General features: G+C 53.8%; 1 protein-coding gene across 1 annotated transcript in view; it reads right to left on the bottom strand.

Annotated features, from left to right (window-relative positions):
- Window positions 1-5,220: 5,220 nt before the first annotated feature.
- The window catches only part of LOC144943215 (sodium/calcium exchanger 1-like), a 101,665-nt gene continuing 91,874 nt past the window's right edge, over window positions 5,221-15,011 (bottom strand). The window contains exons 5-8 of the mRNA XM_078870505.1: window positions 10,303-10,430; window positions 8,102-8,201; window positions 7,215-7,487; window positions 5,221-6,597 (exon numbers count right to left, since the gene is read on the bottom strand). Coding sequence (XP_078726631.1) covers window positions 6,221-6,597; window positions 7,215-7,487; window positions 8,102-8,201; window positions 10,303-10,430 — 878 coding nt within the window. The 3' untranslated portion in view covers window positions 5,221-6,220. The remainder of the gene's footprint in view (window positions 6,598-7,214; window positions 7,488-8,101; window positions 8,202-10,302; window positions 10,431-15,011) is intronic.

Genomic DNA, 15,011 nt, shown 5'->3' on the forward strand with positions numbered 1-15,011 from the left:
TTACCGGTTTTGCCGTGCATATAGCGATGTAACGGTCGGTAGCAGCACACTGGAAGTTGCCATCCAGAAGTCGCCGGTTCGAATCTATCTCCCGGCGCGGCAGTCGAACCATTGGTGCAGGGTTCTCAAATCTCCACCCACCCCCCACCTCCCGTCATCCAGCAGTAGAAACGGGTTCGCCGCAGTGGATGGGCAGGTCGCGTGCGGCGGGGTAAAGTGTGGATACGGCCACCTCTTCCAAGACACCCGGTTGAGAGTAGAGTCGTAGACCAAATAGCCTCCTGCCAGAAGAAAGCTATTTCAGGGGCTGCAGCTTTACCTTGAAACCTGGAGAAACGAAGGGCGAATGCACCAGGCGGTGACTTAGGCTGCGGTGCTGTTTGTACGCACACGCGCGCCAAATCGGTGCATTAATTACCCAGATTCCAATGACAACGGTTAGCGGTTCATGACCTTCCGGAACCGGTGACTGATTATGAAACCGGTTACCGGTTCACCGGTTGCCCTTAAACAACCCTAAGTGTGGACCGTGACTCGTGGGAGCGAGCGTAATTGAATGGAGTGGTCGCGATTTTTTCACTGATCAAAACCGCTTGCCCAACAGAAGACTCTGAACGTTTCCTGTCACACGTTCGATTTAAATACTTCCCTCCTCCTCCAAACCCGCTGTACAAAAAAGGTGAAATTTCTGTTTGTTTCCGCTTCGTTTGGTGCCTTCTGCAGATCTGGGTTCTCGATCGCAGACCGAGTGTGCCACGCCGCAGTGGGGGGTGATCTGAGAGCAGATGGCACGCGTGCCTTGTAACCCAACGCGACCGACGACTCCACCCTGGTGCCGTTGTTAGGTGCCCTGTGAAATCAGTCTCGATGAGGGCCGCCCAGAGTTGGCGGAGGGGAGCGCTGTGGGGAAGGGGAAAGAAGGGGGTGGGGTAATTCGCCCACTTAACAGGACCCCCAAAAGGGACCTGTTTCTTTTGTTGCTAAGGAATAAGGGGGTCCCCCCCCCGCCCATGTGGCATCTAACCCGGCCTCCAGGAACCTCTGGGCAACCGTGGTACTGACATCGTGGCAGGGCAAGCCGATCGGCAGTGCAAAGGTTACTCGATAGGGTTCCGAGTCGGCTCGTTTGCATCGACAAGCGCAGTTTGCTTTGGGGATCTAAATCGATCAGACGGAACAACATATTGACAGGTCCTTGAATTGAAAAAAAAACGCACTCAATATCAAGACAAATATTTATACATCCTTAATACATTGAATATACAGGGTGTTTGAAAAAGATGGACCCGATTTGAAATCGCTATATCTCTGCAACCACGAACCGCCCATGAATGAAACTCTTACCACTGGAAAGGGCGGGGCATAGAGAGGGCGGGGCTTAGAGTTTCAAATCATTACCGCTCGATGCCTCTCCCAGCGTACAAACAGCCCCTAGCCTCAGTCATTCGCAAGATGGCGACCCCGCAACACAAGGCGTTTTGCGTTCTTCAGTTCAGCAAGACTGAATCCGTAATTGCGGTGCAGCGTGCGTTTCACCGGCGTTGTGGCATTGATCCGCCAATGTCAGAGCATTCCTCGTTGGTACCGACACTAATCTGGATGACCTCAAAAACAGAATCACGACAGCGGTGACTTCAGTGGAAGAAAACACTTTGAGAGGCGTTTGGGACGAATTCAACTATCGTCTCGATGTTGTCCATACAGCAGGTGGAGGGCACATAGAGCATTTATAAAATGGTTCGTAAACCTTGATAACTCATTAAACCGTTTGTAACTTTCTGTGTAATTGTAACATGTTGCCATCGTGAAATATACTGCTTTGAAACTGGGTCCATGTTTTAGCAAAAACACCCTGTATATAGTTTTGAACATATATAGAGCCATGAAAATCACACGTGACCGGCTGATCGACTAACTGTGGGGGAAACACTTTTATACTGCTGGGTGGGCAGAGGCGGAAGAGGAGTTTGGAGGGGGAGTGGTGGATTTAATAAACTTGCACCATTGTTTCGACCCTATGTCCTCTGAATTGCAAGTCCGGTTGTGGCCGACCACTACACCGCGGGCGGAAGCTCCCATTCTTTCGATAAATCACTCAACGCTCGCTTGACCAGTGGTGGACCTCATCCTGCTCCTCGTTGGAAACACCCAGCGAGGGGAAATACTGCGGCAAACGGGGGACCCCGGCTCCAGGGGGAGTCAAGAAGAGCTGCAATGCCTTAAAATCCACACCCTGACAAATGACCCTGGGAAGCCGAGCAGTGACAGATTCACACACCCAATAAATACAGTCTGTGCAACCAGGAGCTTATTTTCACACAATTCGACAACAACAACAACAGTCAATAAGAGAAGAAGAATAATAATACACGTGGACTCCCAGGAAATGCTCCGATACAAAGTGAAAACTCGGTCGCCTCGGTAGACATGCTTCTTCGCCGCCGGACGCAGGCCGTTGCCCTGTTCCGCGGCGCCGCTGTGTCGAGGGATTTGCGTTCAAAGTTCTTGTTATTATTTTAAAAACGACAACGCTTTCCACTCGGACGAGAGACAGGACAAACGCTCGCGCGGTCCCAGGTATCGACGCGCACTGGGGGGCGGCGGCGGGGAGGGGGTCTGGGGTCGGGGGTCAAATCCACGACGACGACCGCCCCCCATGACCCCCAACACACGCACACAGCGACAGTCGTAGTTGTCCTGCGGCCACGCTCAGACGCGCGCGTGTATTTATAGGTATGTACGTATATACATGTATCTGTTATTATATATATACGTATGTTTATATATACTGAATATATATTTCTAATTCATTAATTTAATACATGTTTTTCTCCCCCCCCCCAACCCACCCACCCCCCCTCCCGCGCAGACCCGAGTGACACTGACGATGGATGTGGGGACGCGATGGATCAAACGGGACGAGATGGGGGGGGGGGGAGCTCGCAGAGACCTCGAGAGACATCAACAACAACAATAACGGTGGTGGCCACAACAACAGCAACAACAACATAAAGAAAGTAACATCCCTGAGAAAAATGATTTCCAACGCCCGCACCCCCACGTGTAACGCGCATGCCCCCCTCCCATGGCTTTTATATCACACAGCCGAGTGGACTGCAGTCCTCGCGGACCCACACGCACGCACGCACGCCAGCACCACACGGGTCGACCCGTACATGCATGGTGCATTCCTACGGGACGTGACGAGGATTGGTCTCTTAGGGTGGCGCTCACGCGTATGGGAATTGTTCATGCTCACGACAATGTGTAAATAATGCACAAAGTTTAAACTGACTCGCGTTTGGTGGACTGCCTCTGGACGAACGAGTTGGCGAGTGAGTGAGCTGCCGTTGGCGGTGCGCGAGAGCGCGCGAGCCTCGCACGGCGGAGCGGTGGCGCAAGGTGCAGATGACGTTTGCTCGTCGCGCTCCGCGGAGCCACGCCGCTCCCGCAGCGGTCGTGGACGTCCGAACTCTTGGATCTGGGAATCTGCGCTGATCCCCCCAAAACTTCTTTAATCGCACGTTGACCGCCGGCGTCCGCTGGTCGGTCTTACACGGCTGGCGCGGTAAGCGGGCCTTGTTCGCGTCGCACGTAATAGTCTGTGGAACGTCCGCACTTAATGGGGGGGGGGGGTGGGGGGGGAATCCCAACTAAAATTAAAACGGGGGAAAAAAATCAAATAAGCAGGTGATTTGAAGCTGTGGTAAAACAAGAGGTGGACACCGCTTGCATGCAGGGCTTAATTGTAGCCGGGTCTGTCCAGGTCAGGTCGGCAACCTGGATCTTTATTTATGCATCCGGCACACCACGTCCAGTATATATATATGCCATCTTCCTGGTCTACCAGCGATCCGGAAAATATACGGTGAGAAATTAAGCCCTGGCCTGAAGTGGTAGGTGAGAAATGTAATTCAGTGCTCGGGCCAATGACGCAGCGGCTCAACGTTCCACGAGCACCAGCGGTGAATGTCCACCTGCTGACCCTTCCCACCACTGAGGCTCTACCCACGAATGGGGGTGGCGGCGGACTTGAATCTGCCGTGTGCGGAACGCGCAGTTCCCGTACTGCGGCATCCCGGGGAGGGGCCGCTCGACGAGACATGGCGCGAGGTACGGAACGGGACGGACGGACGGGTCGGCGTCCTCGTGTCTGCGCCAGGCGCTTCGTCTCGCCCGCTGCACGAGTCCGTACAGGGACGGAGCATCGAGGACGACTCTCTGCCGTGGTGAAATTGCCAAGTCGGAACATTTTGTGGCCCTGTCCACATTTTTTCCCCATCGCGAATGAATGTTCTCTCCTCCCAGAATAAATGTTTGTATTTTTTTTTTGTAATCTTTCTTTGCATGTAGGTCCACTTTCAACTAAAACACCTTGACTTTAAGCCCACTTTTCAAAACTTGTGAAACTTTGCTTTAGTAATAGCTTTACTTGTTTTATCCCATCTGCTCGTTCCTAACTTTGTCCCAAACATTTTGACACCAGCACTGCGTGGTGCGTTCTCTCCTTTGGCTGCAATTCAAACACGGGTCTCATCCACGGGTCTCATCCATCGCCCATCATCCCTTCTCGTGAAGCATCCAGCCCGAGCCCACTTACTCGCCTCAGCGGTCAATATCATGCCTCTATTTCATAATATATTCTTCGATCCACGTGCTCCTCTTCCTGTCAGTGTCAATTAAAAGCGCACATCTGTCCAACACTTCTCTTCATCTGAAGTGCCGCCATCTCGGTCGATACACGCCGCGTATGATCTCTGTCCCGGCGACCCGTCCGTCACCTACGGTCCGTCTCCGCGTGGCCTCCAAACAGACCGCCTGGGCGCTAAAACACAAACTCCTTGTACCCGCCGTCTTCTACGAACGGCGGAGATGCATCCCACACATTTGCCCCATGGCTGCAAGACGCCGTGACACGACTATGTCTCTCGCGTTGCAGGGAACTGGACTCTCTGCCTCATCTCGCCACCGCCCGCTCCCCCCCCCCCCCCCCCCGGCTGGGCGTTGGCGTAGTCAAGTGCCCGACGCACGAAGCCAGCCCTACACAGCCTCCTCGCGCGTGGGTGCGAGCCTCGGGAGGTCTACGTGTGGGTAGCAAGTTTCTGGGAGGCGGGAGGGGGGTAGTTAAATAAATAAATGCATTTGAAATCCCTGGTGGCGTGGGCTCAGGAATTAAACGCCCCCTCCCCCCTTCCTCCCCCACCCCCCCACCCACCTAGTCCAATTTACCCCCCCATTTTTGTAGCCCTCCAATTGGGCCCCTCCGGCCTATGAGCCCTGGGGCAGTTACATGGCCTGCAAACTTTGCTATGTTTCACTATTTGAAACGGCAACGCATGGAGGTGGGAACCATTGAGAGTTGAGAAGGGGGGCTGGTGGCCGGACCGAATAAAGAGGAGTGTGCCCCCCGCCTCCCCCCCAACCCCCCAGCCAACATCCTTGTCGCACGGGGGGGAGTGGGGGAGTGGTTATAGCGAGCATCGGTCAGATTCGGACGTGGGAGTGCAACGGGGACGGACTTTGACGAGGCTTGTGTTTAAAACGAGATGCGAGGGAACGCCGCGCGGGGAGACAGCGCTAAATACATAACGGCATGCCGCGTCTTCATGCAGGTGCCTTCTCGAACTCGCAATAATTTACTGACTAAATGCCTCTACAGTGTTTCCTTTTTTTCTTCTTTTTCCTTAATCAAAATATACAAGAACCGTTTCGGGTAAAACGATCGAAATTCAGCAGCATACGGGACACACGAGACGAGCATTCAGAGCCACCTATATTATCCCCAACAGGTCTCCCCCCCCCCACCCTGCCCCTCACCCTCCCAACCCTCCACCTCCGCACTCAGAAAAATATAAAACATAGAAAAAGAGTCGGTTGCCCGTAAAACGATACGCGCTATTCATGCAGATGGGCGCGAGGGGGGCGACGGACGGGAAGGCGCCGGAACCCCCGCACGCAGGGGCCGCCACTTCCATCGGCGCTCCAGTCCAGTCGTTCATGCAGCTGCGGACCGTGGTTCCAGTGTCGAGCCGTTAACTCATCGTCCGCATTTTCACCCTCTGTTCATGCGAGCGGTCGCAGCCTGGTAGAGCGTCCCCGCGTGTAAAAAGCCTCTCGCCGGCGTCAGATCGTCAGAGCCCTGTTGCGTCGTTATGGGGAATACTGTCGTCAGAAGGGCCGGTTTCACTTCTCGCTGCCGCCACCGCCGCCGCCGCTTTGTTCAAACGACGGAGATGTGGCAGTAGGCCTCGAGGCCCGAGATGATGATGTAGATGAGCCACAGCGAGAAGAAGAGCAGGCTGGTGAGCAGCTTGGAGCCACGCGGGCCCCCCAGCTCCCCGCCGATGCTGGGCTGGCGCCGGTACATGAGCACGGCGACGGTGATGAAGGCAAAGACGGTGAAGAGCGTGACGGAGAAGGCGAGCGTGCCCGCTTCGACGCGGAACTTCTCGCCCTGCGTCCACCAGTAGATGGCCGCCACGGACCACGCCAGACCGATGCCCAGGAACACGTTGACGCCGTTGCTGCCCGTCACGTTGCCGATCGAAGCATCCGCGTACTGGTCCTGGATGGCCGCCACCTTGCTGGCGAACGTGTCTGTGGGGGGCACGGTGGGGGGGGGGGGGGGGGCAGGGAGAGGTACGGATGAGAAATGAGTCGCATCAGCAGTGCAAGTGCTCAATGCCAAGGATTTTCTGTTGAGATCGGAGAGAGCTGCTGCCATTGCAAAATGCTTCCAGACGTTTAGAGCAGGTTGAGATGCCATTTGACGATATTTTACTGCTATAAATTCCCACATGATTAACTACTTCGTTGATCTATCATGTTTGGCCAGGTTGCTTCTGAAAAATAAGTTAATAGCTCAGTGGACTTTTCCTGGTAAGATAAAAACAAGTTTAGTTTTATTTCAAGTTTTTATAAAGTTGTTTGCTCACCTATCCTATACTTTACACTTTGATCGTGGTTTTGTATTGTTGGTTATTGTAACGTTCTGACCTGCCCTGACTGGACATCTGTGAAACAGAGCTTTATAACTCATCGGATTCCTCCAGTTTTTTTTTAATATTCCCATCTGAAACTTCAGCCCAGCATTTGGGCCCGTCTAGCCGCTTGCACACTCAAGTGTCGAATTGTATCTACCGCAGCCTACTCGCGACCCAGGAACAAAAACAACATTCGGTGACGAAATAAAATCCCCCCCGAGCGCGACTCACCGGGCACGGAGGTGCCGAGCGCCACAAAAACGACTGCGGTCACCGAGTCCTTGAGCCCCACGGTGCAGCCAAAGTGCGAGGCGAGGTCACCGATGACGGCGGTGAGGATGCCGATGACGCAGATGGAGACGATGAAGCAGGCCCAGCCGTTCATGTACTCGGTGGGCGGCACGCACGCGAACAGCACCTTCCAGAAGACCGTGAGGAAGTGCATGATGTAGTCGCAGCAAGAAGGCATGCGCTCCTCCGCCCCCTCCTCGTCGTCGTCGTCACCTGGAAACGGGAGAGACGATGGCGGACGATCGGACCTGGCCCGGGTCGGGACGAACCCGCGTGGCTCGAAGACTTAAGGCTCCCAAACGTCTGGGGTGTGTGTCTCTCACGAGGGTTTGCTGCTGCCTGGACTACCTGAGCAGTGGGCGGCGCCAAAATCTGAGCCAGCCAGTAGGAGGAGGAGGCCCTTTTCTGCACGAGCATTGCTAGAGATTTGGTGGGCGTGGTAATGTAAAAGTGGGCGGGGCTGATGGAGGGAGGGGCTTACGGCTCCCCACGTGCCCCCGGTTGAGCCTCCCAGAAATTTGGTAGCTTTGTGGAAGCTGTGATTGCTGACGACGGCAGTGTGACCGAAGACACCACGCATGCGCTAGATATGCGACAGCCCATCGCACCGCCCCTGCCCTGCCGATTTTTTATGAATTGTTGCGATTCCCGGTCGTAAATTGTAAGTAATCTATTAATTATTTTTTCCCATCTAATACCACACGAACCCGACACGGAACGTGTTGAGTAGTTGCCAATGGTGCTTGTGCACCACTGGCCAACGCAGCAAAATCACCAAATAACTTCACTTTCGGGGGGGGGGGGGGGGCACACGAAGGCGTTCTCACCTGCGCTGACGGTGATGGCCTCTACAAACTGCTCCCGCCACGAGTTGGTGCCCACCACCAGCGCCAAGTTCGTCTTCTTGATCAGCTTGTCCACCGTGCTCTGCAAGGTTTGTTTCGGGGGGAGAATGGGGAAGGGGGGGCGGGGTGCAGGATGCACAATTGGTTGAGGCATATCCGACTTTTAATTGTAAGACGAGGCCAGGAGATGGCAGTAGAGCAATGGATTGAGAATCGTCTGTGCTGCGCTTCGAGTGCTGTACCCTTGTACGCTTGGTCGATGTTCATCGGTTCCCTGCTGCACGGAGCCAAATGCTCAACAACTGAATTGGCCAAACATCCCAATGTAGCAGGACCTTCCTGTGAAGGTATTGAGACTTGGTGAAGCTCTACTGGATAAACAAATAAGCATTATTATCATCCTGGTTGTTTACCCAGGAAAGTCTCAAGACTCATTTTCAGGAGGGTCCTGCCAAGTGTTTACAGTAGGGGGGAGATGTTGCTGCTCAGTGTAATTGAGTAATTTTTCAGCATTGGGATGTTTGGCCAATAGCAGGTGCATTGTGTGTGTGTGTGTTTTTTAAGCGATTGTAAATGTGCAAATTACAAATGCATGGGGGGGGGGGTGTGGAGGTCAATCAGGGGTGTAAATATGAACTGCCCTGCCCTGGTGATTCTATACAATTTCGCAATTCAGAATTTGCGATTCGATTGAAGAATGACTTTTGTTTATATCGCGTGAACGGTAACGGCCTCTAGTGTATTGCAGGGGTCACGTGAACCCATCACGTACACGAATCAAGACGAAAACGTTGATCCTTGCTCGCGGTTCGTCGCGTGCTTCGTGAGCCCTAAAGAATCGATATTGTGGACGGAGCGGAAGCTGCTTCGCTTGGTGTGTAATTTGTTCGCCAATTTTAACTGATTGTCGAGCTGGCCATTGTGGATCTTCCCCAAGCATCTCACGAGCACCGGGATGCGACGACGCGTCGATCCGCTGGGGACTGTGTGTGGTGACGGCGTGTGGTGACGGTGTGGTGACGGTGTGTGGTGCGTGAGGTGTGTGGTGAGTGAAGCGTGAAGTGTGTGGTGAGTGAGGTGTTTGGTGTGTGAGGTGTGTGGCGCATGAAGTGTGTGGTGCGTGAGGTGTGTGGTGTGTGGAGCGTGAGGTATGTGGTGAGTGAGGTGTGTAGTTAGTGAGGTGTGTGGTGAGTGAGGTGTGTGGTGAGTAAGGGGTGTGGTGAGTGAGGTGTGTGGGTTTTGGTGTATTGTAGGAGTGCGGCGATGGCGTTGTGTGGAGGAGTGTATGTGGTGCAGGGGTGGTGTGCGGTGTGTGGTGAGCACGCCGCCGTGCATTAACACGCCAGCACTCCGCATGATTAGAGGCATTACTTCATTTTTCTCGTGAACATGGCAGGCCATTTCTCACTCGCAGTCACGGCCGCTCGATGTGGAGGTGGAGATGGCTGCCAAAACAATTAATTTAGGGACAATACCGATGATTAGTCCTTCGCTCGGCAGCGATGCCGGGGGTGGGCGCGGGTTTGAACTCGCATTATCAAGCATCGGTGTGGCGACGCCGGCGGCGGAGGCTGCACGCTGCCGTGCCCACGTGTTATAGCCGGGCCCCTGTGCAGCAGCAACAGCAGTAGTCGCGCACCGTCTTGTACGACGGGAGCCGAGGGGATCGTGTGTGTGTGTAGGGGTTGCGCCAAGGGAGAAGCGTGGTGATCGAGGTGGTCCACGGTCTGGAGGCGGTTTAGCCTCGGGGACCGGGCCGTGTTGGTGAGACGGAGACGCGTGTGGGAAGAGAGATTTTTGGGCCCCCTCTGATGACGTGAATCGCACCTTCGATGGGGATAGCACGAGGATGGCGATGGTGGTGGTGCTGGAATGATGACGAGGTGAATTAGGATGACGTTGGTGGGATTATAGCTGCTGGGATAGGGATGAGGATGGTGCTGGTGGTGGTTATGTCGGTGGATATGGACACTGATTGTGGAGGAGTGGGACACATGGAAACTTTATTTATAAAGCATATGTATGCAATTGGATGATGATGATGATGATGGAGGTGACGATCGCAGTGATGGTCATGCTAGAGAACACGAAGCGGTCGAAGAGATGGCAACATGACGGGGTTGGCTGCGATGACGACAACAATGACGACGATGATGACGACGATGAGGACACCAAGGAGGCACCTTAAACTCGTAGGACTCCTCGATGACGACCTCGAGGCGGTGCGGCTCCCCCAGCATGGGTTTCCCCAGCGCCGCAATCCTCCGCGCCTCCTCCTCCTCTTTGGTGAGCAGCAGGCCCTCGGGGCCGTCTGCGGGGGTCACCGGGGTCGTTACGTAGAGCAGGTTGCGCTCGGTAGGGGGGGTCGGGGTAGGAGAGGGCGGGGGGAGATGGAGGGGGGGGGGTCTCACCCCTTGCACTCCTGGCGCCGCTAGCCAGGCTTGGGTGCCGCACACGCCGTCGGCGATGGATTTCAACTTGCCGATGTTGTCAGCGGGCCACGTTCAAGGCCACGTTCACACGCCGTGGACAGCAGCTCCCCTCCCTTTACCCCCCGTTCCGGTTTCAAATACCGCGCTATGCGCCCCGATACAGTTTCAAATTGAGCGTTTTTTAAAGTAAACGGCTGGAGAGGTGGGCGTATCTGCTCGGACGGCAGCGGCTGCACCCGGGGGAGCAGATGTGTCTACGCACGACGGGGAATGCCGCTTGCGCACGACCACTTCTGGGTCACGGAAATGTAATTTGCTCACGGTGGGTCGTGAGTCGCCATGTTTGGAGAAATCCTTTAAAATCTGGTTTTACGTGAACCTTTTAGCCAAATCTGGTCAGCCCACGATCAAATCTCGCCGAATGTGCCCGATCATGGTCACCCTCCACCTTGCCCAGTCCTCAACCGCGCATATTATCTGGTTGTGATTTACAGCTCGGATTCCAAACATAGCGGACTGGGTGAAAGAGGTTCAAACGCAGCCATTTAACGCCATCGATCCGAGTCTGAAGGTTTGGAGAACGCCGGAGGAGGCTGACGACGAGGGGGTAACCCGCTCGCCGGGACTGCTCACGGAGCTCAGCCCGAACCTCGCAGCTGAGGTCACCATGACCTTCGTTCGGCCCCTGCCACTCCACGCTGTCACCACCACCACCGTCGCCGCCATCGTCGATAAAAGAATGCATGAAAGCGTGGAGTGTTAATTCATAGCGAGCGCGGGCAGTTTGTCACAGGCGTTTAATTTGCTAAAAGCGGGGTGGGGGGAGGGGGTCCTGTGGCGGCGGGGTGTGGGATCGTAACGAGACGGCGCTCCGGGTGGGGCGCGCCGTGTGCCGTTGCCGCGAGCCACTTTATTCGATTACCGCCTGCGGTGACGGCCACGCCGGCGGCTGCGGCCGTTTGTGCGAGCGACACACGGGATCGATGGTAAATCACACGCCGCGTCTGGCGCACGCGCGCGCGCGCGAGTGTTGCCGCACGAGCCGCGTCTGAACTCTGACTCGGGAGAACCGTATTTCGTGAGTTAGGGCTGACGGCGTGATTGAGCAGACACGCAACTTTTGTGAGTGCGACCGCTTTTGGATGTGAACTCGCATCTTGAGTGCTCCGAGAAAAAATCATACCGGACAAAATGCCTCCCCGGCCGAACTTTTAGCCGCGTAACGAACAGGCCCACAAAGCGTAACGCGGGTAAACGAGCGAAAGTCGCACAGGGTGGCTGTGCACACCGCCGCGCGTTGGCACTGTCGTCGACGAGTGACGTGCGTACACGGGGGGAAATCTTGGGAGTAATTAAACACATCTGTAATTGCGCGCGTAATGGGGGCCGTTGTTGACAGCTGCGGTTTTTCCATCACGCCGGTTCCCTCCTCCTGTTGGCAGTTCTGGTGGCAGCACGCCTCCCGGGTCTGGCTCGGCGGAGCGTTAAAGCGCCAATACGCTCTCGCGTGTCTCGTATCACCACGACGTGCACTCCGAAACTAACCTCATTAGGACGTTGCGTGTTAAATGAACACGTAAATGCCACTTACTTATCGGCCCGGTGTCTCAGCGGGAGTGCGAGCGGCTTGCAGTCGGAGGGGTTGCGAGTTAAACTCCCGGTTGGCCGTTGATTCAGGCCATCGCTTTGCCTTTTATTTATGTGGCACCATTTTAAAGAGAGTCCTGCATTGAGATGTTTGGTCATTTTTTTTTTGATAATTACTGGTTTTGCATCACGTGGGAGGAAACCGCGAGGCCCTGAGAAACCCCAAACTTTGCGAGGGACAAAGCGCAGCGGTCTCCAGTCTGCAGAGCAATGCCGGCTCCTCACCTCCACCGGCCTGACACTGCCATTAAACAACGTCGTGTCACGCACAGATGCGCAAAATTATCCCATCCATTCTGCAGTAGGGGGGAAGGGTTGGCGGATCCCAGACTCGCTGAGCTGTGACGTGGGCGGATGTTGGCTCCATGAACCCGTCTTTGAGTATAACACTGTTACGCGAAGCGATGCATTGCTGGACGCCGGCAGTGGCGTCGCTTGGTGGGGAGGAGGAGTACCCCGCAGGGGGGGGGGAGGGTGGGGGATTGAACGGTAATTCGAGATTATCAGCTAGAAGAACAGCAACAAACTAATTATTATCGGTATCGTAATTATCTGCGTGCAAGCCAATTGAAATCGTAACGTCCGCAGACGTAAAATGGGGCCCTTGATTATGGCGTGAAATTGCCACCGTAGCTCCGTTAACCATAACGACCCGTCGGAATCGAGAGGCGAGGTTCAAACGGATCGCCTGGCTGCGCTCGGTATGCAACCACGCGTGCAACTAGCAACCACAACGAGCAACCGCAAGGAGTGTCCGCGATCGGGCCGGGCCGACGAGAGCGAGCGGCGGGTGTTCGCGCGCGCGCGGTCTCTGTCGGAGACCACGCCGCTCGCAGTCGGTGCCGTCGCCTGTCTCCGCTCGCCTCCATCCATCTCATTCCGAGCGGTTGTCAGTAACGTCCTTCACCCTCGCCCGTTCGTTTTTCCCGGAATCTGTGTTTGAGCGCATCCGGGCCTCAACGAATGGTAATAGAATTAAATCTTGACCTTAAGCTTTCGTGACTGCAGGAATTCATACTCTTTGGGTCTTTCAGCAAAGTCACACAGATAGAAAAAAAAATCACGCCGTTTCAATTGCAACACGAGCAATCGTCTTCAGGTGAAAAAATACAGCAGGCAAGACCACTTCAGCTGTACTGAATTCAGCTCACTTGGTATCTCTAATTAAAGATATCTCACTATCTCCCGGTGATTTGCTTGTCAGTTTCGATGTAATTTCTTTGTTTACCAAAGTTCCTGTGCCTGATACCATTGCAATCATTGAATATTTGGTCCAACAAGGACTCAATGCTGATGTACCGGCCCTGGTGAGACACTGCCTCACCAACACTTACTTCACCTGGAATGGTAGATTCTACAAAGAAGTTGAAGGTACCCCAATGGGTTCTCCCTTATCTCGAGTGGTAGCCAATGTTTTCATGGAAAATTTAGAGACAGATTCCATCTAGGCATCCATCCTACGTCCTTCCTTGTGGAAGAGATACGTAGATGACACATCCACATGGCCTACCGCTCTGAACCAATTCTTCAACCACATACATTCCATACACCCAGCCATCAAATTCACCATGGAGGTGGAAAAGGATGGCAAGTTACCATTCTTGGATGTTTAAATCGAAAAGAGACCAGATGGCTCATTGGGACACTCTATCTACAGGAAAGCCAGCCACACGGATGCCTATCTAAAACCTGACTCCCACCACCATCCAGACCAGAAAAATTCCCTCATCAAAACTCTACACCACAGGGCTCTTTGCATTTCCGACCATCACCACCTAGCCAGTGAACTGGAGCACGTACACCAAGCCCCCAAGATGAATGGATATTCGGATTGCACAATCCGTAAAGCTATCACCCCAACCGTTGGGAAAGAACCATCTGAGGACACAATCAAAACCATCACCTTGCCATACATAGCAGGGGTCACCAAAAAGATTTCCAAAATCATGAGCAAACACAAGATCCAGCTTCGATTCAATACAGTACATAAAATTCGTAATCTGATCCCATATGTGAAGGATGTGATCCCTGACATGCAATACCCCGGCGTCTACACACTAAGCTGTGCCTGCGACAGTAGTTGCCTTGGAGAAACCAACTGCCATGTCTCAGACCGTGTTCGTGAACACAAGGCGGATCTGAAACACGGTAGGACTAATACCTCTGCCGTGGCTGATCATTGTTTTAATGCTGTGGACACACATGAAATTGATTTCTCCAAGACGAAGATGCTATGCAAACCTACTGGCTATCAACAAAGATTTGTTCATGAAGCCATCCAGATATCTAAACACGGACACAATTTCAACCGAGAAGATGGGTACAAACTAAGCAATCATCGGAAGGATGTTATTAATCAGGTAAAGTCATAACTGGCTGTGATGCTTCCATCCTACCTGCCGATGTTAACAGTTATTTCCGTCTCTCTGAGTTACATTACCTTGTTAAATGTCTTTACATTAACAGGCTAAATGTCTCACTAACATAGCCGCTGCTTCCCTTTTCCTCGATGTGGTGGTGGGTCTCGTTGTTTAATATGCTGCATGTGTCTCATTAACACAGCCGCTGCTGCGGGAGCCGTCTCACATTGACATGCTACATCTCTAATCTCGAGCAATGCAATGGCTTCTTCAGCACCGTAGTCGTGGGGTTACATTAACAGATTGACCTGCTAATCTCTAGCAATATCAATGGGCGAGGTATATTCCTTGTAAATTCCACCTCTAGCCCCGCCCACTTACCCTTGTACCCATCTAAAACCCATCTATATAACCTCTTGCTGCAGTAGTTCTCTCGCTATATTTCTCCTGCCT

This window comes from Lampetra fluviatilis, chromosome 30 (genome assembly GCF_964198595.1).
Source record: "Lampetra fluviatilis chromosome 30, kcLamFluv1.1, whole genome shotgun sequence".
Classification (NCBI taxonomy): domain Eukaryota; kingdom Metazoa; phylum Chordata; class Hyperoartia; order Petromyzontiformes; family Petromyzontidae; genus Lampetra; species Lampetra fluviatilis.